The sequence below is a fragment of the Scyliorhinus torazame genome, chromosome 1, assembly GCF_047496885.1.
Source record: "Scyliorhinus torazame isolate Kashiwa2021f chromosome 1, sScyTor2.1, whole genome shotgun sequence".
NCBI classification, from domain to species: domain Eukaryota; kingdom Metazoa; phylum Chordata; class Chondrichthyes; order Carcharhiniformes; family Scyliorhinidae; genus Scyliorhinus; species Scyliorhinus torazame.
The window spans coordinates 407,812,872-407,834,381 of record NC_092707.1 but is presented as its reverse complement, the minus strand read 5'-3'; the positions used below and the strand labels follow the sequence as shown (position 1 = coordinate 407,834,381).

The window sequence follows — 21,510 nt, the reverse complement described above, 5'->3', positions numbered from 1 at the left end:
TCGGAGTGAAGCGGTTCCTCCTCATCTTGGCCCTAAATGTCTACCCCATATCCTGAGACTGCGACCCCTCATTCGAGACACAGCAACGAACATCCCTGTATCTAGTCTGTCCAACCCTGTCAGAATTTTATACGTTTCAATCAGATCCTCTCTCATTCTTCTAAATTCCAGTGAATACAGACCCAGTCGACCCAATCTCTCCTCATAGGACAATCCTGCCACCCCATGAATCAGTCTGGTGATCCATCACTGCCCTCCCTCCATGGCAAGGATACCCTTCCTCAGATAAGGAAACCAGAACTGCACACAATGCTCCAGGTGTGGTCTCACCAAGACCCTGTACAGCTGCCATAAGACATCCTTGCTCCTGTACTGGGCAGCACGGTAGCACAGTGGTTAGCACTGTCGCTTCACAGTGCCAGGGTCCCAGGTTCAATTCCCGGCTTGGGTCACTACCTGTGGGGAGTCTGCACGTTCTCCCCGTGTCTGCGTGGGTTTCCTCCGGGGGCTCCGGTTTCCTCCCACGAGTCCCGAAAGACGTGCTTGTTAGGTGAATTGGACATTCTGAATTCTCCCTCCGTGCACCAAACAGGTGCCGGCACGTGGCGACTAGGGGCTTTTCACAGTAACAGCATTGCAGTGTTAATGTAAGTCTACTTGTGACAATAAAGATTATTATTATTACTCAAGGTCTCTTGCAATGAAGGACAACATACTATTTATCTTCCTAACCGCTTGCTGGACCTGCATGCTTGTTTTAAGTGATGGATGTGCTAAACACCCTGGTCCCTTTGTACATCAGCATTTTCCAACCTATAATCTTTTAAATAATACTCTGCCTTTCTGTTTCATAGTCCATGTGGATAACTTTGCATATATTCACATTATACTGCATCTGCCATGCATTTTCCCACTCTCAACTTGTCTAAATCACCTTGAAGCCTCTAAACGTCCTCCTCACAATTCACATCCCACCTAGTTTTGTCTCATAAACAAATGTGGAAATATTATATTTTGTTCCCTTACCCAAATCACTGATATATATTGTGAATAGCTGGGGCCCAAGCACTGGGGTGGCACGGTGTATCAGTGTTTAGCACTGCTGCCTCACAGCTCCAGGGACCCGGGTCCAATTCCAGCCTCTGGTGACTGTCTGTGTAGTTTGTACGTTGTCCCCGCGTCTGCATGGGTTTTCCCCGGTTTCCTCCCGCAGTCCAAAGATGTACAGGTTAGGTGCATTGGCCACGCTAAATTGCCCTTTAGTGTCCAAAGGGAGTGACTGGGATTAGGTGGAGATGTGGGCTTAAGTAGGGTGCTCTTTCAAGGGCTGTAGACTTGATGGGCCGAATGGCCTCCTTCTGCACTGTAAATTCTATGGACACTGATCGCTACAATGCCCCACCAGTTACCCCTGCCACCCTGAAAAAGACGCATTTATTCCTACTCTGTTTCCTGTCCATGAATCAATTCTCAATCCACGCCAATATATTACTCCCAATTCCATGTGCTTTGATTTTGCACACTAACATCTTGTGGAACTTTTCTGAAAATCCAAATATACCACATCCACTGGTTCACCCTTATTGATTCCGCTAGATAGTCTGAAAAAACTCCAGTTTCTTTGTCAAACATAATTTCCCTTTCATAAATCCATACTGACTTTGTCTAAACCCTTTGATATTTTCGGAGTGTCCTGTTATTGCATCCTTTATAACAGACTCCATCAATTTCCCGATTACTGATGTCAGGCTAACTGGTCTATAATTCCCTGCTTTCTCCTTCCCTCCTTTTTTAAATAGTGGTGTTTCATTTGCCACCCTCCAATCTGCCAGGACTGTTCCAGAATCGATATAATTTCAGAAGATGACAATCAATACATCCAATATTCCCTTGGCCACCTCCTATCGCATCCTGGGAAGTAGATTCACAGTATCTGGGCGTCTATCACTATTGTTTTTTGTATACTAATTTACTTCAATTCCTTTGGGATTCCATTTTACATTGGCTGCCTGTCTCTTCTCACACTCTCTCTTTGCTGATTTGCTTTTCCTGCTCTGCTCTGCACCTTCTTCATTCAGCATGCTTCTCAATTGGATTTTCTACCTGACACCTGTCACAATCTTTCTACTTTAGGTTAAATTTGTATCACATTCGTCATCCAAAGAACTCTGGGTTTGTTTCCCTTCCCTTTTCTTTTTGAGGGAGTGTTCCCTGATGGATGTGAACATCTGATTATAGTATCAAATCATGCCTCTACCCCCTACGATATGGGCGTCTGACCAAGGAACCAAGCTCCCTGCCAGTGAATATTATATCGACCTCTCAATCACACTTTTATAATAATAATCTTTGTCATGAGTAGGCTTGCATTAACACTGCACTGAAGTTACTGTGAAAAGCCCCCAGTCGCCACATTCCAGCGCCTGTTCGGGTACAGAGGGAGAATTCAAAATGTCCAATTCACCTAACAGCAAACCTTTAGAGACCTGTGGGAGGAAACCGGAGCACCCGGAGGAAACCCACGCAGACACGGGGAGAATGTGCAGACTCCACACAGTGACCCAAGCCGTAAATCGAACCTGGGACCCTGGCACTGTGAAGCAACAGTGCTAACCACTGTGCTACCGTGCCAATTTAAAAAAGTGCCCTCCAGGACAGAAATCATGGGCTTCAGCAAGTTGAAAGGTTCCACCGAGATTTGAACTGGGATCCCTCGATTCAGAGTGCTCACCATGGAACCCCAGACATGCGGATTCAGCAGATGGAATGCTAGCTTGGCATCCAGCATGATCAGACCCCAACCTGGAGGAGATGGATGGCTCATTTGCTGTTGCGTGCAACTGACCAGACGAACATGGCCCTGGCTCCAATTATTGGGACAATAGAGGGAGCTTTAAGCTGTGCTTCACCCACTGTGTGGGAGCGTTTGATGAAGCAAAGTTGAGGGAACTTCTTAGTCCCGCAGGAAGAATTCTTTGAAAGGCCTTTCCCCCACCCGTGATCGAGTCCAACTCAACATTGCAGATGCCAGATCAGTTGAGCTCAGGCTGGACGTTAGCTGCATTCCCCAGTGCTGTTGGTAGGCTTGAGAATTGGAACAACGGATAATAGCACTGCAAAATTCACATTCAATATCCTACAACAGGATTCTGCAGCCAATACACCCCTATGAATCTGGGACCAGGAATTGATTGAGAGCATTTTATTGTTGTTTATAAATTACTTAAAACAGTTTGAGTTTTACACATTAAATTGGTCTTACTACAATTCACACTGGCACAGGCTTATCATTTATTTCAAGGCACAACAGGTTAGATTGAAAGGCAATGAATAAATCTGGTCAAGTTGGCCAATTACACTGGAAGATGTCACCCAGTAAGTAGAAGGGCAGATCATTTCCAGATGACTCTCCGACACAAGGGTGAGCCACCTTCAGAGATCCTCCTGCTTCTGTCTAGACTGGCTCTGGGTGAGATGACCCTGAACGTAGAGCTGCAATATTTCACCAGCTGGATGCCCCTCTGAATTGCTTAGCGTTGAGTCGTTCAGCTTCCTTCCAAATCTTGCAGCTTTTCCAATCATTGCTTGGCCGACTAGAGCTCGGCACCAAGGCACCTCACCCAATAAAGTTTGGCACTTGTAGAGAGCTGAGGAATGCACAGATCATGTTCAACCTTTCCGCAAACCCCAGTGTGATTCCACTGAGTTTTACACATCATTCATCTTCCAGCACTCGTTCAGAACTACCTGTTGGCTGATTGCACTGATAACTCGCTGAACATATTATGACAAACATCAATGTGTACAAGTGTGCTGGATCGACTGTATAACAAACTATCCCCTGTTGTATTGTATAGGAAGACTGTAACTAGGATTAAAATGCTGGAAGATTTGTTTAGTCACTGTGGTTTTCATGATGTTAATCACAATAAGGTATCTTTAACTTAACCAGGATATGACTGATCTGATTTAATGACGTTACCTCATTTTAAAAATCCCTTCATGGGATGGGAGCGCCATTGTCTGAGCCCACCTTTATTTCCCATCCCTAATTGCCCTTGAACGCAATACCACCATGAAAACATCCAATGACAGACAAGGAAAGGATTCAATGCAGAGGCATGGCCAGGAGTGGAGCGTTAACACAACCCACGTTGTGTTTAATTGTGTTCACTGGCACCCAGTGGGGCCACATTTTGGATTTTGAATAATTGAAATTTTGACCATTCACAACTACACCTTTAACAGGTAGCACGTATCAACACTCTCCAAGGATGGCCATTAAGAAAGGGCTTGGCAGTGATGGTATGGCAGGCCTAGTAAAACTATAGAACAAAAAAATTAAATTATTTTCCTGACAAAACAACAGGATCATTATCAGATCAAGAGAATCACAACTTCTTGAAGAGGAGGAAGACTGAAACTCATCTACCTTTAACTAGGCTATCATTCCAATTCCTCACTAGGCAGCCAGTCCTTGATATGGAAACCTTGTCCTATGATTGACCGTTACATTGTCTTTGTCCTATGATTGACCGTTACATTGACCTTGTCCTATAATTGACCGTTACATTGACCTTGTCCTATGATTGACCGTTACATTGACCTTGTGCTATGGCTGACCATTACATGGACCTTGTCCTACGATTGATCGTTACATTGACCTTGTCCTATAATTGACCGTTACATTGTCCTTGTCCTATGATTGACCGTTACATTGACCTTGTCCTATGATTGACCGTTACATTGTCCTTGTCCTATGATTGACCGTTACATTGTCCTTGTGCTATAATTGACTGTTACATTGTCCTTGTCCTATGAATGACCGTTACATTGACCTTGTCCTATAATTGACCATTACATTGACCTTGTCCTATAATTGACCGTTACATTGACCTTGTCCTATAATTGACCGTTACATTGTCCTTGTGCTATAATTGACTGTTACATTGACCTTGTCCTATAATTGACCGTTACATTGACCTTGTCCTATGATTGACCGTTACATTGTCCTTGTCCTATGATTGACCGTTACATTGACCTTGTCCTACGATTGACCGTTACATTGACCTTGTGCTATGGCTGACCATTACATGGACCTTGTTCTATGATTGACCATTACAGTGACCTTGTCCTATGAATGACCATTACAGTGACCTTGTCCTACGATTGACCGTTACATTGACCTTGTCCTATGATTGACCGTTACATTGTCTTTGTTCTATAATTGACCATTACAGTGACCTTGTCCTATGATTGACCGTTACATTGACCTTGTCCTATAATTGACCGTTACATTGTCCTTGTCCTATAATTGACTGTTACATGGACCTTGTCCTACGATTGATCGTTACAGGGTTTAAGGCAGCTCTGTGATTAAATGTGAAACTAGAACGCTTAAAAGCAAGCCACACAGCTGTGTCCTCGATCACAAATAGTTGATTCAAAGCAAGGATCTCTTCCCAAAGCACAGTGAAAATCAGATTATTCTATAAAATATTCAGAAACACTGGGTATAGATGGGGGATGTCTGTCCGCATAAAGGGTTACAGAAACTGGAAGACAGCAGTGTTGGGTAGTCACGACACTTCTGTGAGCTCAGGGTACTTCCTTTGTACAAACAGGTAACTCCCATTTACAGGAACGCCATCTGCAGATGTTGAAGGTATCTTTGTATTCCAGTCCTCATCGCCTCATCACACACTGCTGTGATGATGTTCAACATCTTTGGTTTGATTGACAGGCCTTTAGCGAAGAACAGGAGGAGGCCAACTTGGCCCTTTCAGAAGCAAAATACTGCAGATTCTGGAAATCTGAAATAAACACAGTGACCTGAAAGGCTAACGCTGTTTCAGATGCTACTTGATCTGCTGAATCTTCTGTACTTATTTCATTTATCCCCTTCGGCATGTTCCATATCCCAACTCCAGACATGTAACTTTCTCTCATATTCATTAATACACGTGGCTAGCAAAGGTCTTTCAATCTCAGGTTTAAAATTAACAATTGACCTACCATCAATTGCAGTTTGCAGAAAAGAGTTCCAAACTCTCTAATTTTAGTTAGTTTTCAGAAACTAATTTTCTAATTTCACTTCAGAAAGGTCCGACATAGAATATACCCCTAATCCTGATCTCTCTCGCCCGCATAAGTAACTTCTGGTCATCTGTTCTCCTATCTTGAAAAATTTGATCAAATAACCGTAATGCTAAATTCCAGCAAAAATAACCCTAGTACGTTTAACCTCTCTTTGTAATTCAACGTTTGCCGAGCAGGTGTTATTCTAGTAATCTACACTGCACTTCCTCCAAGGTTAATATATTCACTCCCACTGCAAGGAGTGATGCCCGGGACTGCTCACAGTAGCTCCAGGTGTGATCTAATTGGCACTTTGTATAGCTTAAGCCTGGCTTCTACCCCCTTGTATTTTAGTCTTCTAGATAGAAAGGCCAGTATTCTATTAACCTTTATTATTACCTCTGCCACTGAAGGTGAGTGGAGCGAATGTTTTCATTGCCGTTGGTTAGTCTGTTTGTAAACAACATATCTCAAAATCTAATGGATGGGTTTCAGCAAAATGTGGTACACAGATAGGACCAAGGAAGAACGGATTTGTTTTCTTTGGCAAAAATGTGGATCAGATTCCTCAAATGTTTTAAAGGATCTGTTAAGATGGAGAGATTGGGGCAAATTTTTCAGTAGGTTGTTTCATTTACAATGTCTTTGTTGTTTGTTTTAAAATCCTGTAGATTGTCTCCGCAGCTGTGGTGCAATTTGTTTGTTAACAGCTGGCAAAACAGGAGCAGAGTTTTCAAAGCAGGTTGTTGGAGGTGGATTGATCTGAAGCTTCATCGGTAAGGTGGAAGTTCCCGAATACAAACATTTCTTTTTTCAGCTTTGTAGTTAGTTACAAAACATCAAACAATCCACAGAAAGGACTCAAGAAGAGCTGTGTAATTGTAATAATGTTAAGTTAACGCAGAGTGGTGGAGGCATACACACTACTAATGCCCTCGCCATTCGTCACTTTCCATATCTGTTTGGGACATTTTAATGATCCATGTGGTTGGGCATCCAAATGTCTTTGGACTGTTACTGTTTCAGCTTTTCACCATTTGTATACTACTAAGCCCCAAACTGGATGACTTCACGTTTTCCTACATTGAAATCCATTTGCCGCAGTTTTCCCCATTCACTTAGTATATCGCTATCGCTTTGTAATTTTGTGTTTCCACGTATGTGACTTAAAATGTCACTTATGCAGTCGGCAAATCTGGATTTGTGGATTTTTATTCCACCTTCCACGTCAGTGGTAAATATGGTGAATCTCTGTGGCCACAATGCAGGTTTCTCACAGAACAACAGTCATATCCTGAAAATTGGAATACTTAACCATTATCCCTACTCTCTCTTCCTCCTGCCACTTTGCTAATTTCCTAACCAGGGCAATTATTTTTTTTCCTCATTCTCATTAGCTGCAACTTTAGCTCACGGTCTCGTCTGACGTACTTCATCAAATGCCTTCTGAAAGTCCATATCAATGACAGTTTTGACACCATTCTCTGTCCCTGCTGGTTCCTGGTTCCGGTATATGGGCCCGAGATCCTGCAATTATAGCCTAATACTGTGATGCAGGTGAACATATGGTGTAAACAGCTGGGGGTGGGGTTAAATTAGTATTCAGTGTGTGAGGACCGACACAACAGTGCGATTAGAAACTATAACAGGAAGAACAAAAGAGAACTGAATGGCCTCACAGTAAAATATATAAAACACTGCAACATTCAGTTTGCCGATAAAAGCACAGTGAGACAGTCCTGAGCACATGGAGATGCTACCCTGACAGAATGCAATATACAATACAGTAGTGACGCAGCCTTGCACCAGACAACATGCAATAGCACAGGGCACGTTAATGAGCTCAAAGTTACTAAAGATCCTTACACGGTAAATCCAAATTAACCAAGTGCTTATTTACTGCAAAACAGAAAGTACAATCTATAGAACAGCAAGAAGTATTAATGAAACGGAAGTGGACAAGGAATGAAGTAACACTGATGAGAGTTATAGACTGGGGCTTCCAGGCTAACATAGCCAATTGCTCCCTCTCCTGAAGGGAGGGACCACATGGGAACGGTCTCCAGATAAGGGGGCCGAACAATTAGGGTTGGGGCGAGAAAGGGTCTCTCAAAGGGTTGTTAATTTGTGTAGTTCTCTACTCTGGGTGCTTGAGAATATTCAAGGCTGAGATCGATAGAAATCTGAACACTAAGGGAATCAATGGACCTGGGGATCGCAGGTGATGCAGAAATTCAGCCATGTCCTATTGAATAGTGGAGCAGACTCGAGGGGCTGTATGGGGGACGTATCTATTTAACAGCAGGACAGTTGTGGCAGTGTTTAACATTCCCCGCTCTTCATTTTCAACAGCAGACTTTACAGCAGCATATGGCACAGTGAAGCTCGCATTTCAGATACGAACATTACAAAGAACACAAACGCAGAGCGGTCATTCAGGGAATGCTTAGCAAAGTACACAGAGTTCCTCCCCCTCCTCGGAATGCAAAACGTAAAGTCACACTTTAAACACTTCGTTTGCACTCTCTAGACCCAAACATCCCATTTTACGACCTACTGCTTTACACGTCAGCAAAACAAGTGAGTAATCTCGAAGTTGTTAACAGTGTGTTAATTATATTGTTTAAGCCACACAGGTGAAGGGCACCGTTTCAGTAAATATCTACAGCACTTATAAACAGAGACCGTTTTCCGCAGCAAAGTTCGCAGGCAGGTGCCTTTGGCGAAGGAGCGCGCGGTGTTTGCTCGCAACCTCGAGGCCTTCTGCACCCGCTGCGGGCACTGGAATGCTCCGTCAGCCCCCAAAATTACATTTTCAGTTAATTTGGGAAGGTTCATTTAAAAATGTTCTCCTGTGTTACTGTGCCCCCCCCCCCCCCCCTTCAATGGGGTGTCTCTATAATTTGACGATTTGTTAACTTGCCAATTTGTTAAAAGTATACTCAAAGCAGAGACTGTTGGGACAGAGAGGTGGGTGGTCGAAAGCAAACATATTAAATGCTGCATCCTGTAAATAAACCTGTTATTGAGAAAAGTACCAATGTCTTGTTTCAGACTTAACCAGCTGGCTTGGGATTGAGTTATCAGTTGTGCAAGAAGACGGATTGAGGTTTACGTGCGTGAGCTAACGGGGCTGGGGAAGGAAAACATAAATTAAGCAGCTGAAGGCTGCATTACACATGTAGGGGCTTTTCACAGTATCTTACCGTGCAGTGTTAATGTAGGCCTATTTGTGACAATGAAGATTATTATTATTAGAAAGAGGTGATGTATTGATGGGCAGTGTTCAGTAGTGGAAAGTAAAACTAACCAGGGGCTGGTTTAGCTCACTGGGCTAAATCGCTGGCTTTTAAAGCAGCCCAAGGCAGGCCAGCAGCACGGTTCAATTCCCGTAACAGCCTCCCCGAACATGCGCCGGAATGTGGCGACTAGGGGCTTTTCACAGTAACTTCATTTGAAGCCTACTTGCGACAATAAGCGATTTTCATTTCATGTCATTTTCTTGGAATACAGCCTAAATCCCAGGAGCTGCTAAAGATGTGTGGACCGTTCTCCGGCATTAAGTTATTGTTGCACAGGGACTAGTTTGGCCACACCTGGAGCACTGGGGCCAATTCTATAATTCACAGAGTGACAATGGATTTGGGTGAGGAAACTAACTCAATGGCAGCAACCAGAAAGAATGTCCCAACCCTCCCCGCCCCCTCCGTTCTGTAACATAGCCAATGTAATAAGGTTTTTAACAAAAATATTCTGCAGGCAGAATTGGGGAAAGAGAAACACTGTTGCCTCTGGCTGAGCAGCCATCAATTAAAGTGGTCATTAAGAGTGAGGCGTCAGGAAAATACCTGTCGACTCAGAGCTGGGGTGTTTTGCTGCAGGAAGTGTTCTCGGTCGAGACCATTGCATCTTTCTGGCGAATGGTACATGCGAAGCAGAGGAAGCTACAGGGTTTTAGGGAGATGAAGGAGAACGGGATTTGACATGAATGACTTAATACGTCCTGGCCATCTCCTGTGTTAGAAAGATGTAGCAGCATTCCCACGGTGTGGAAAAATTGGGCAAATCTAACATTTAGAGAATTGAGCACCATGATTCTTGTGTGAGTGGAAAATGAAATCCTCAGGACTCAACATCTTGCGACTAATGTTGGCCATCTATCCTGGAGCTTGCCAGGGAGCCTGGACCAAGGGGAATTTTCTCCATGACCTAATTTAGAATTTTCACGTCCTGGGGGAAGCAGAGTCCACAACAGTGCAAACTGTGCAAAAGCCCACTTTAACTGGGGTGATTCAAGTCGGGCTCTCTGCAAACCAAACAAAAAGGGCAATGCAACCAGTATGCCGGTCATAAAGCAGAAATACACCAGATAGCACAAATCACATCTTTCAAGCTGCAGAATTCCTGATTGCAAATGAGTTAGGTTTGAACTTCACTGTGAGAAAGCAGGGTTAATGCTGAAACTCTGGGACACAGTGTTGAAACTACACTTGTAAAGTGCAAAAACAATAATTTTCTTTTTCAAGAAGGCACTAATTTCTCTGAAGAGCTGCACTCAGGAAGGTTGGGCGCTGAAGCTCTGTTGGTTCTGGTGTCTTCCAGTAGGAAAAAAAAAGAGAGGTCCTTGTGTACAGGGTAGAAAATCTCCTTTCACCCGTTCGCCGCTCATCTTGCGTTCACACCCGGTATGTATATCCTTTAAACCAACAGAGTCGTCAGTGAGAGTCACACAGGAGGGAACCTGGCAATGAGAACAGGATTTAATAGACATTCCATTTCATCCGGGTACAACACATGGAGTTGGGTAGTCTCCATACAGGGAATTGGAATGTGGATTATATTACGTCTCTAGATTATATTGAGTCCCTCACAGAACATTCAGGATGTCGAAAACTAGGTTTCAAATATGCAATAAAAACCACATCAAAGGTTACGACGCAAAATAAGCTTATGGTGTAGGCGTTAGGTACCAAATTAGCGTGGACGGAGGATTGATTAGCTAACAGCAAGCAGAGAGTAGGGGTAAATGGTCAGAAAGGTGTGAGGAGTGGAGTGCCTGATACAATTCATCACTGACTTGGATGAAGGGGCCGAATGTATGGTTGCTAAATCTGCTGATGACACAAACAGGAGGAAAGTAGAAGTTAAGGGATTTGATAAGGTAGATGGAGGGAAACATTGTTTTCCGATGGAGGGAATCCAAAGCTGGGGGACCATTACTCAGGAGTGCTGTCGCTTCACAACTCCTAGAAATGACTATCTATGGCTGATGATCGGACAATTAACATTGCCACCACCCAGTTTGTTAGATTTTTGTTTCTTGAGCATATCAGGAGCGAAGGACCCCCTTACATGGGAGACAAAGCTGCTAAATAGATTTGAGATGGAGATCAGTCATGATTTGACTGAATGGTAGAGTAAGGTCGAGGGGCTGAATGGCTTGCTCCTATTGCTGTCAATCACTCAGGTCACTGAGGGGTTTGGGATGTACCTGTCTGCAGCTTTTCCCATCTGGTCACCAACTCCAGTAAACCGAAATTGCCAGAATGACAGAGAAGACGATGGTCCCAGCCACACCGATCACGATGTCCCAAGGTGAGCCTGCGACTGGGCAGAGGGAAGAAAAAATACTCTGTGTAACTTCAGCATTAAACAGAAGCAGACGTTAAACACTGAATACCTGTTGTTTGCCAAGTCAAGAACTGCAGTAACTCGATCGCTGCAGCATTGCAACCTCAGCCCAATGCCACATTCCTGGGTTAACCAGCAATCAGTTTCCAGACCAATTGGGTCAAGGTATGTTTTTGAAAAGTGTAGCCGGGCTTGAACTTCCTCCTGTGTGTTCCAGCTGTGCTGCTGTAATCCAGCTGTGCTGCTGTAATCCAGCGGAAAACTGGATTCGCTCCAGCCTTTGTTTCATGACCATCTCAAACTGCTGTCCCCGATTAATGCCTCGACTCTCAGGAGTTTTTATTTCAATATTAACTTCATATTTTAAACCCACAAATAGAACTTCCACCAAGGCCCATTCACCCATTCCCTTTGTGCTCGCTGATCTACATCTAGCAACACCTCGATTCAAACATTTTCATCCTGGTTTTCAAATCCCTCTCCGGCCCTTTTCCCTCCCCCTGGCGGTAACCTTCCCGCCCGCTCCACGATCTCTGTACCTCTCCAATTCCCGGACACTTGTCCATTCCCAAACCCCTCCGGCTGTCCATTGGTGGCTTTGCCCTCTGTCTGAACCTCGCTGTCTTTTATACTTCTCTTACTTCTGCTACTTGACGCTCCTTTAAACAGCAAAACGTCTGATCACCTGACTTAATACCTTATTCCATGGGTGTATGTTAGATTTTGTAGGATCATCGTCCTGTGAGGATCTGCCACAACTCCACATCACGCATGGCTGTCTTTCCAACCTCCTTCTCCACACTTACCCCTCCATCTATCTCTCAGCCGGAGAAAGCAGGACCCTTTCTTTATTTATTCATGGAACGTGTGCGTCGCAGGCTGTGCCAGCATTTATTGTCTATCCCTAATTGCCCTTGGGGGGGCTAAGAGTCAACCATATTGTTGTGTCACACATTGGCCAGACCTTGTACGGGCGGCAGATTTCCTTCCCTAAAGGACATTGGTGGGTTTTTACAACAGTCGACAATGATTTCATGGTTATCACTAGACGTTCTAATTCCAGATTTTCATTGAATTCAAATTTCACCAGCTGTAGTGGTGGGATTTGAACCAGGGACCCCAGAGTACTCTGGATTACTAGTCCAGTGACAATACCGCTAGTAGAGGCCAGCCACCCACTCCAATTGCTCCTGACAATCAAGGCCTGAGGCTGAACGCAACCACAGCTCGAGTGCAGGCACACAGCAAGCTCCCATTGTGTCCCCTCCCCATCTCCTCTCCCTCCTTCCCTTTGCCTTCTCAAAGGAAAGGAAAGATTGGTGCGGTTGGGACAATTACAGGGTAGAAATACCACTTCCAACACTGCTCCTTCCCCACGTAAAGAACATCTTTGTTGCTGCCCCAGTGGAGCAGAAAATGGCCAGAGAGCTCCTCAAGTCTGTTCCACAGTTCAATCAAATCACAGACAATCTCTACATTTAACTTATTTTCTGCCTTTGCTTCATATCCCTCGCAACCCTTTACCTTTCTGCAATGGGATCACCCTTCCCCACATTGAACTCCATCTGTAACCCTTTTACTCACTTAGTTTGACTTTGCAACTTTCTGTCTCTATTCACACAGTTCATTGTGGCTTCTTAGTATCGTTGGCAACTTAGATACACAAGGTTCGTGTTGGGTATTTGTACCTCGAACAATAAGCAGGAGGCTCCTGACGCACACAATGGGAACCAACTCGCAGTCTATAGCTGCTGAATGGGAGTGCAGAGAAGGTAGACACACATTAGTTCCATCATTTCAGACACTGTTAAAGGCATGACTTCTATACTTACTCAGAATGACAAAGACAAATGAGACTGCCTCGTTCAGGTTTTGATCCATCATGGTGCAGGTGTAATTGCCGATCTGTCCATGGTCTAAGCTGATTGTACTCTTCATGTGGATAATCCCGTCTGTACTGTTGATTCTCTCTGTTTGGACATTTTTGGTCATCTGCAGACCAAGCCCATTTTCCCAGATAACAGCTGGCTCCGGGAACCACCCGGGTGACTCACAGACCAATATTGGTACGCCCTCGTCAGTAACGTAGGAGTGGATGACTGGCTGTTCACCAATAGCTGCGAGGGAAGAGAAAACATGTAAAACGGACTACACAGTCAGCAGGAAAGCGCCTCCCACCCAGGACCCCTTTCAAGCCTAGCTCCTTCCCAGCCCTGCGACCCTTTTAACATGGCCCCGCACCCATACACCTCACCCTAAACCAACTAAGGACACCTTGAACACACCTTCTAACACCCGTGGGACCACATGGCAGCCCACTACCTGGAGAGCCCTTTAATATGGCCTGTCCTCGACCACCCGGGGCGGCACCCTAGCACAGTGGTTAGCACTGTTGCTTCACAGCTCCAGGGTCCCAGGTTCAATTCCCTGCTTGAGTCACTGTCTGTGCGGAGTCTGCACCTTCTCCCCCGTGTCTGCGTGGGTTTCCTCCAGGTGCTCCGGTTTCCTCCCACAGTCCAAAGATGTGCAGGTTAGGTGGATTGGACATTCTGAATTCTCCCTGTGTACCCGAACAGGTGCCGGAATGTGGCGACTAGGGGATTTTCCACAGTAACTTCATTGCAGTGTTAATGTAAGCCTACAAGATTATTATTATAAAGATTATTATTACCCCATGGATCCCTTCAGCAGAAGCTTTGTCCTCCCATTACTTTAAGGGGGTCATAGGATATTATCTGTGTTCAAAGTTCACAGGTGCTCGTGCTCACTTCAACACATGTTCCCCTGCACCACCCCCGCCCTGTGACCTTTAAGACAGGCACCAGCAGACAGTGGGTTGGATCTGTACCGTGTGTAATAGAAGAAAGACAGGAGACTGTCACAAACTGGATGAAGTGAAATGGTTCTATCTTCTTCAGTCTCGTGTTTCATCTCAAATGCCTGTAATAAATCAACAAGCTGGCCATTCGGTCCATCATGCTGTGCCAGCCCTTTGAGAGGACAACCAAATCATCCCACTCCCCTGCCCCTTCCTCATATCCGCCTCCCCCCCTCCCCATGATGGAATGCAGCAGCAAAATGGATTAAAGGAGGAATGAATAATAATGGTAATCAACTTTTATTGTCACAAGTACGAAGTTACTGTGAAAAGTCCCTCGTCGCCACATTCCGGCGCCTGTTCGGGGAGGCTGGTACGGGAATTGAACCCGCGCTGCTGGCCTTGTTCTGCATTACAAACCAGCTGTCTAGCCCACTGAGCTAAACCGGTGGTGAACCTGCGGATACACCCACCCCGTGGATGCGGACATGTACCGACACGGCCACCGACACTAATTGGCAACTTGATGCTCCAACTCCAATGAGTTTCATTTCTTTAATTGGAAGTTTCAGAAATTGAAAACTCACCAGGAGCTTTTGTATAAAACTAACAAATGGTAGGTAAGCAGTGCCCCGGGAAATTCCAGGATTAAAGCTATTTGTGGCATTAAGTATTTTCTATCCATACTTACTCCAATTTAAATAACTTCTCTCAGCAGCAAGCGCAAGGGAATATAATCTTTATTAGTGTCACAAGTATGCTTACATTAACACTGCACTGAAGTTACTGTGGAAAATCCCCTAGTCGCCACATTCCGGCACCTGTTCGGGTACGCAGAGGGAGAATTCAGAATGTCAATTACCTAACAAGCACGTCTTTCGGGACTTGTGGGAGGAAACCGGAGCACCCGGAGGAAACCCACACCGACACGGGGAGAACGTGCAGACGCCGCACAGACAGAGACCCAAGCCGGGAATCGAACCACGGACCCTAGAGCTGTGTAGCAACAGTGCTAACCATAGTGCTACCGTACGGCCGTATAGGGATAGGACGGTCAAGCAGATTGGATGCATGGCCTGAAAGATGGTGCAGGAGGGAGGCCTTCAGATTCCTGGGATACTGGGGCAGGCTCTGGAGGAGATGGCACCTGCACAAGTCGGATGGGTTGTACCCAAACAGAGCCGGGGGCAAATTCCTTGCGGGGTGATTTGTTCCTGTTGCTGGGAAAGGTTTAAACCAACTTAGCAGGGGTGTGGGAACCAGGAGGAAATATCTGGGAGCCATACCAGTCCGCACGAGATATTGGGAGAGGTAGATAGCTCTACAATAGGTAATAGTAAATTGGCAGAGACGAAACAAAGAGTAGGAATTAATGGGTCCTTTTCAAATTGGCAGGCAGTAACCAGTGGGGCCCCACAGGGATCGGTGCTGGGACCCCAGCTATTCACAATATATATTAATGATTTGGATGAGGGAACAAAATGTAACATCTCAAAGTTTGCAGACGATACCAAGTTGGGTGGGAGGATGAACTGTGACGAGGATGCAGGGATCCTACAGCAAGATCTGGACAGGTTGGGCGAGTGGGCAAATCAATGGCAGATGCAGTATAATTTGGGTAAGTGTGAGGATGGAAAAACAGGAAGGCAGATTACTACCTGAATGGTTGTAAATTGGGAGAGGGGAGTGTGCAGCGGGACCTGGGTGTCCTTGTGCACCATTCGCTGAAGGTAAGCATGCAGGTACAGCAGGTGGTAAAGGAGGCGAATGGTATGTTTGTGGGAGGTTTCGAGTACAGGAGCAGGGATGTGTTGCTGTAATATCCATGGCCTTGGTGAGGCCACACTTGGAGTATTGAATACCGTTTTGGTCTCCTTCTCTGAGGAAGGATGTTCTTGCTCTCGAGGGAGTGCAGCGAAGGTTTACCAGACTGATTCCAGGGATGGTGGGACTGTCATATGAGGAGAGATTGACTAGGTTGGGATTGTTCTCACTGGAGGTCAGAAGAATGAGGGGGGATCTCACAGAGACTTATAAAATTCTAACAGGACTAGACAGGGTAGATGCAGGGAAGATGTTCCCAATGATGGATGTGTCCAGAACCAGGGGTCACAGTCTGAGGATTCAGGGTAAACCATTTCGGACAGAGATAAGGAGACATTTCTTCACCCAAAGAGTGGTAAGCCTGTGGAATTCATTACCACAGGAAGGAGTTGATGCTAAAATTTTGAATATATTCAAGAGGCGGCTGGATACAGCACTTGGGGAGAATGGAATCAAGGGTTATGGGGAGAAAACAGGATTAGGCTATTGAGTTGGATGATCAGCCATGATCATGATGAATGGTGGAGCAGGCTCAAAGGGCCAAAAGGCCTCCTCCTGCTCCTATCTTCTATGTATCTACGTATATGTATTAGAGGGTTTTGAGTAAGGGAGAAAGTAATAAAGATTAAATCAAGGTTGTTGTTGATGAATGTGAATGTGTGGAGTGTGGTAAATAGGATTGGTGAGTTCCAGGTGCAGATTGCCATGTGGAATCACAAAAACACGGCCCTATCTGGATCAAAGACAGCAAGAGCAGGTATTAAATATTCCTGAATAAAAGGTGTTTCAGAAAGGAAGCAGGGAGGATTGGGGGCGGGGGGGGGGGGGGGACATGGCAATATCAATTCAGACATTGCAGCTTGCAGTGCAGGACGGGATGTCCCACAGAGATCAAAGACAGAATCTATTTGGCTGGAACTGAGGAACAAATTGAATTGCTCAGGGTAGTCTACAGAGCACCACCCAGTGGGACAGATGGGGAGGAACAAATCCAGAAGAAAGTTACAGAATTGCAAAAACTATCGTTATCTGGGAAACTTTAATTATCCAAACATAGATTGGGATAGTAGCAATGTAAAGGGCAGAGAGGGACAGGAACTGAAGAGGAAACACAGAAAATAGGAGGAGGAGGCCATTCGGCCCTTCCTGCCTGATCCGCCACTCATTATGATCATGGCTGATCATCTAACTTAATAGCCTGTTCCGGCCTTCCTCCATATCCTTTGATGCCCTTCGTCCAAAGTGCCAAATCTAACTGCTTCTCGAAAACCTATAATATTTTGGCCTCAACTACTTTCTGTGGGAGTGAATTCCACAGGCTCACCACTCTCTGGGTGAAGAAATGTCTCCTCATCCCAGTCCTAAATGGTCTACCCTGTACCCCTCAGACTGTGACCCCTGGTTCTGGGCACCCCCACCATCGGGAACATCCTTCCTGCATCGACCCTGTCCAGTCCTGTTAGAATTTCATAGCTTTCTATGACATCCCCCTCCACCCCCTCATTCTTCTAAACTCCCCGAAACAATCCTAACCGATTCAATCTCTCCTCATAGGTCAGTCCCTCCATGCCAGTAATTAGGACGGACGAAGGTTTATAATTGAGTTAAGCAATTCAGTGCAGTACTGGTGCTATTAATTTGGATTCTATGTCTCATTCTCCAAGTCAAAAGGTGATGGTGTGGCTTTTCCTGATATAAATGAAAGACTTCGACCTTAGTGTACAGGACACACAATATCAACATTTGTGGACAATACAAAGCTTGAAAAGTACTGTTAACTGTGAGGTAGGTAGCACTGAACTTGTAAAAATTCCTTCATGGGAATCTTGGCGATGCTGGCTGGGCCAGCATTTATTGTTCATTCCTGAGAGCAGTTAAGAGTCAACCACCATGCTGTGGGCCTGGAGTCACATGTAGGCCAGACCAGGTAAGGACGGCAGATTTCCTTCCCGAAAGGACATCAGTGAACCAGATGGGTTTTTACGACAATCGACAATGGTTTCATGGTCATCACAAAACCTTTAGTTCCAGATTTTTTATTGATTTCAAATTCCACCATCTGCCCTGGTGGGATTCGAACCTGGGTCCCCAGAGCATTACCCTGGGGACTTTGGATTATTATTCGTGACAATACCACTGCGCCATTGCCTTCAGAAGGACATGAGCAGGTCAGGAGAATGGACAGACACATGGCAGATGCGTTTTAAGCAGAGTACTCTGAAAGGATCCATTTCTTCGAAGAACTCAAAGAAAATATGAAATAAAGAGCACAATTCTAAACAGGGTGGCGCAGAAGATGCTGAGAGTATAAATCATCGAAGGTGGCAGAACAGGTGAGAGGGTGGTTAATAAAACATGCTGAATCCTAGGCTTTATTAATAGGGACGGAGATTACAGGAGCAAGGAGGTCAGAATGATCTGATATAAATCAATATATTGGATCCGGCTGGAGTATTGCGTCCTGTTCTGAGCCCTGGAGTATTGCGTCCTGTTCTGAGCCCTGGAGTATTGCGTCCTGTTGAGCCCTGGAGTATTGCGTCCTGTTCTGAGCCCTGGAGTATTGAGTCCTGTTCTGAGCCCTGGAGGAAGGATGTGGAGGCTTTGGAGGACATCCGGGAAAGATTCACGAGAATGCTTCAAGGGTGAAGGGTAGGTCGTGCCTCACAAACCTTATTGAGTTCTTTGAGAAGATGACCAAACAGGTGGATGAGGGTAAAGCAGTTGATGTGGTGTATATAGATTTCAGTAAAGCATTTGATAAGGTTCCCCACGGTAGGCTACTGCAGAAAATACAGGGGCATGGGATTCAGGGTGATTTAGCAGTTTGGATCAGAAATTGGCTAGCTGGAAGAAGTCAAAGGGTGGTGGTTGATGGGAAATGTTCAGACTGGAGTCCAGTTACTAGTGGTGTACCACAAGGATCTGTTTTGGGGCCACTGCTGTTTGTAATTTTTATAAATGACCTGGAGGAGGGCGTAGAAGGATGGGTGAGTAAATTTGCAGATGACACTAAAGTCGGTGGAGTTGTGGACAGTGCGGAAGGATGTTACAAGTTACAGAGGGACATAGATAAGCGGCAGCGCTGGGCTGAGAGGTGGCAAATGGAGTTTAATGCAGAAAAGTGTGAGGTGATTCATTTTGGAAGGAATAACAGGGAAGGAATAACAGGAAGACAGAGTACTGGGCTAATGGTAAGATTCTTGGTAGTGTGGATGAGCTGAGAGATCTCGGTGTCCATGTACATAGATCCCTGAAAGTTGCCACCCAGGTTGAGAGGATTGTTAAGAAGGCGTACGGTGCTAGCTTTTATTGGTAGAGGGATTGAGTTTCGGAGCCATGAGGTCATGTTGCAGCTGTACAAAATTCTGGTGCGGCTGCATTTGGAGTATTGCGTGCAATTTTGGTCGCCGCATTATAGGAAGGATGTGGAAGCATTGGAAAGGGTACAGAGGAGATTTACCAGAATGTTGCCTGGTATGGAGGGACGATCTTATGTGGAAAGGCTGAGGGACTTGAGGCTGTTTTTGTTAGAGAGAAGAAGGTTAAGAGGTGACTTAATTGAGGCATACAAAATGATCAGAGGATTGGACAGGGTGGACAGTGAGAGCCTTCTTCCTCGGATCGTGATGTCTAGCACGAGGGGACATAGCTTTAAATTGAGGGGAGATAGATATAGGACAGATGTCAGAGGTAGGTTCTTTACTCAGAGAGTAGTAAGGGCGTGGAATGCCCTGCCTGCAACAGCAGTGGACTCGCCAACACTAAGGGCATTCAAATGGTCATTGGATAGACATATGGACGATCAGGGAATAGTGTAGATGGGCTTTAGAGTGGTTTCACAGGTCGGCGCAACATCGAGGGCCGAAGGGCCTGTACTGCGCTGTAATGTTCTATGTTCTATGAATCACTCGGAATAGTCACTTGCCATTATTCTGTTCCATCATTTTGGAATTTTAAAAAACCTATCAAATAACTCAACTCACAAATAACTATCAAATGACTCTTGTAAAAAGCAAAGCCCAACTTTTTAAATTTCATTTTGTATTTCCTCTGTTTTTTGTCAATGTTAATCATCAGAACTCACTGATCTTCAAACAGGCAAAAGGTTCAACTTCCCCGTGATCATACTTTGATGTTTGATTTTAAATATAACTTTGCCAACAGTCCAGCACTCCCTCAGTACTGACCCTGTGACAGAACAGCGCTCCCTCAGTACTGACCCTCTGACAGTGCAGCACTCCCTCAGTACTGACCCTCTGACAGTGCAGCACTCCCTCAGTACTGATCCTTTGACAGTGCAGCACTCTCTCAGTACTGACCCTCTGGCAATACAGCACTCCCTCAGTACTGACCCTCTGACAGTGCAGCACTCCCTCAGTACTGACCCTCTGACAGTGCTGCACTCCCTCAGTACTGACCCTCTGACAGTGCAGCACTCCCTCGGTACTGACCCTCTGACAGTGCAGCACTCCCCGAGTACTGACCCTCCGACTGTGCAACACTTCCTCAGTACTGACTCTCTGACAGTGCGGCACTCCCTCAGTACTGACCCTCTGACAGTGCGGTACTCCCTCAGTACTGACCCTCTGACTGTGCAGCGCTCCCTCAGTACTGACCGTCTTACATTGCAGCACTTCCTCAGTACTGACCCTCTGACAGTGCAGCACTCCCTCGGTACTGACCCTCTGACAATGCAGCACTCCCTCAGTACTGACCCTCTGACAGTGCAGCACTCCCCGAGTACTGACCCTCCGACTGTGCAGCTCTCCCTCAGTACTGACCCTCTGACTGTGCAGCACACCCTCAGTACTGACCCTCTGACAGTGCTGCACTCCCTCAGTACTGACCCTCTGACAGTGCAGCACGTCCTCAGTACTGACCCACTGACAGTGCGGCACTACCTCAGTACTGACCCTCTGACAGTGCAGCACTTCCTCAGTACTGACCCTCTGACAGTGCAGCACTTCCTCAGTACTGACTCTCTGACAGTGCAGCACTTCCTCAGTACTGACCCTCTGACTGTGCAGCACTCCCTCAGTACTGATCCTCTGACAGTGCAGCACTCCCTCAGTACTGACCCTCTGACAATGCAGCACTCCCTCAGTACTGACCCTCTGACAGTGCAGCACTCCCTCGGTACTGACCCTCTGACAATGCAG

At 45.7% G+C, this 21,510-nt stretch overlaps 1 protein-coding gene across 1 annotated transcript in view; it reads right to left on the bottom strand.

Moving 5' to 3' along the window:
- Positions 1-7,748: 7,748 nt before the first annotated feature.
- The window catches only part of LOC140428233 (V-set domain-containing T-cell activation inhibitor 1-like), a 79,249-nt gene continuing 65,487 nt past the window's right edge, over positions 7,749-21,510 (bottom strand). Inside the window, exons 4-6 of the mRNA XM_072514484.1 lie at positions 13,542-13,826; positions 11,570-11,685; positions 7,749-10,819 (exon numbers count right to left, since the gene is read on the bottom strand). Of these exons, the coding sequence (XP_072370585.1) occupies positions 11,594-11,685; positions 13,542-13,826 (377 nt within the window). The 3' untranslated portion in view covers positions 7,749-10,819; positions 11,570-11,593. The remainder of the gene's footprint in view (positions 10,820-11,569; positions 11,686-13,541; positions 13,827-21,510) is intronic.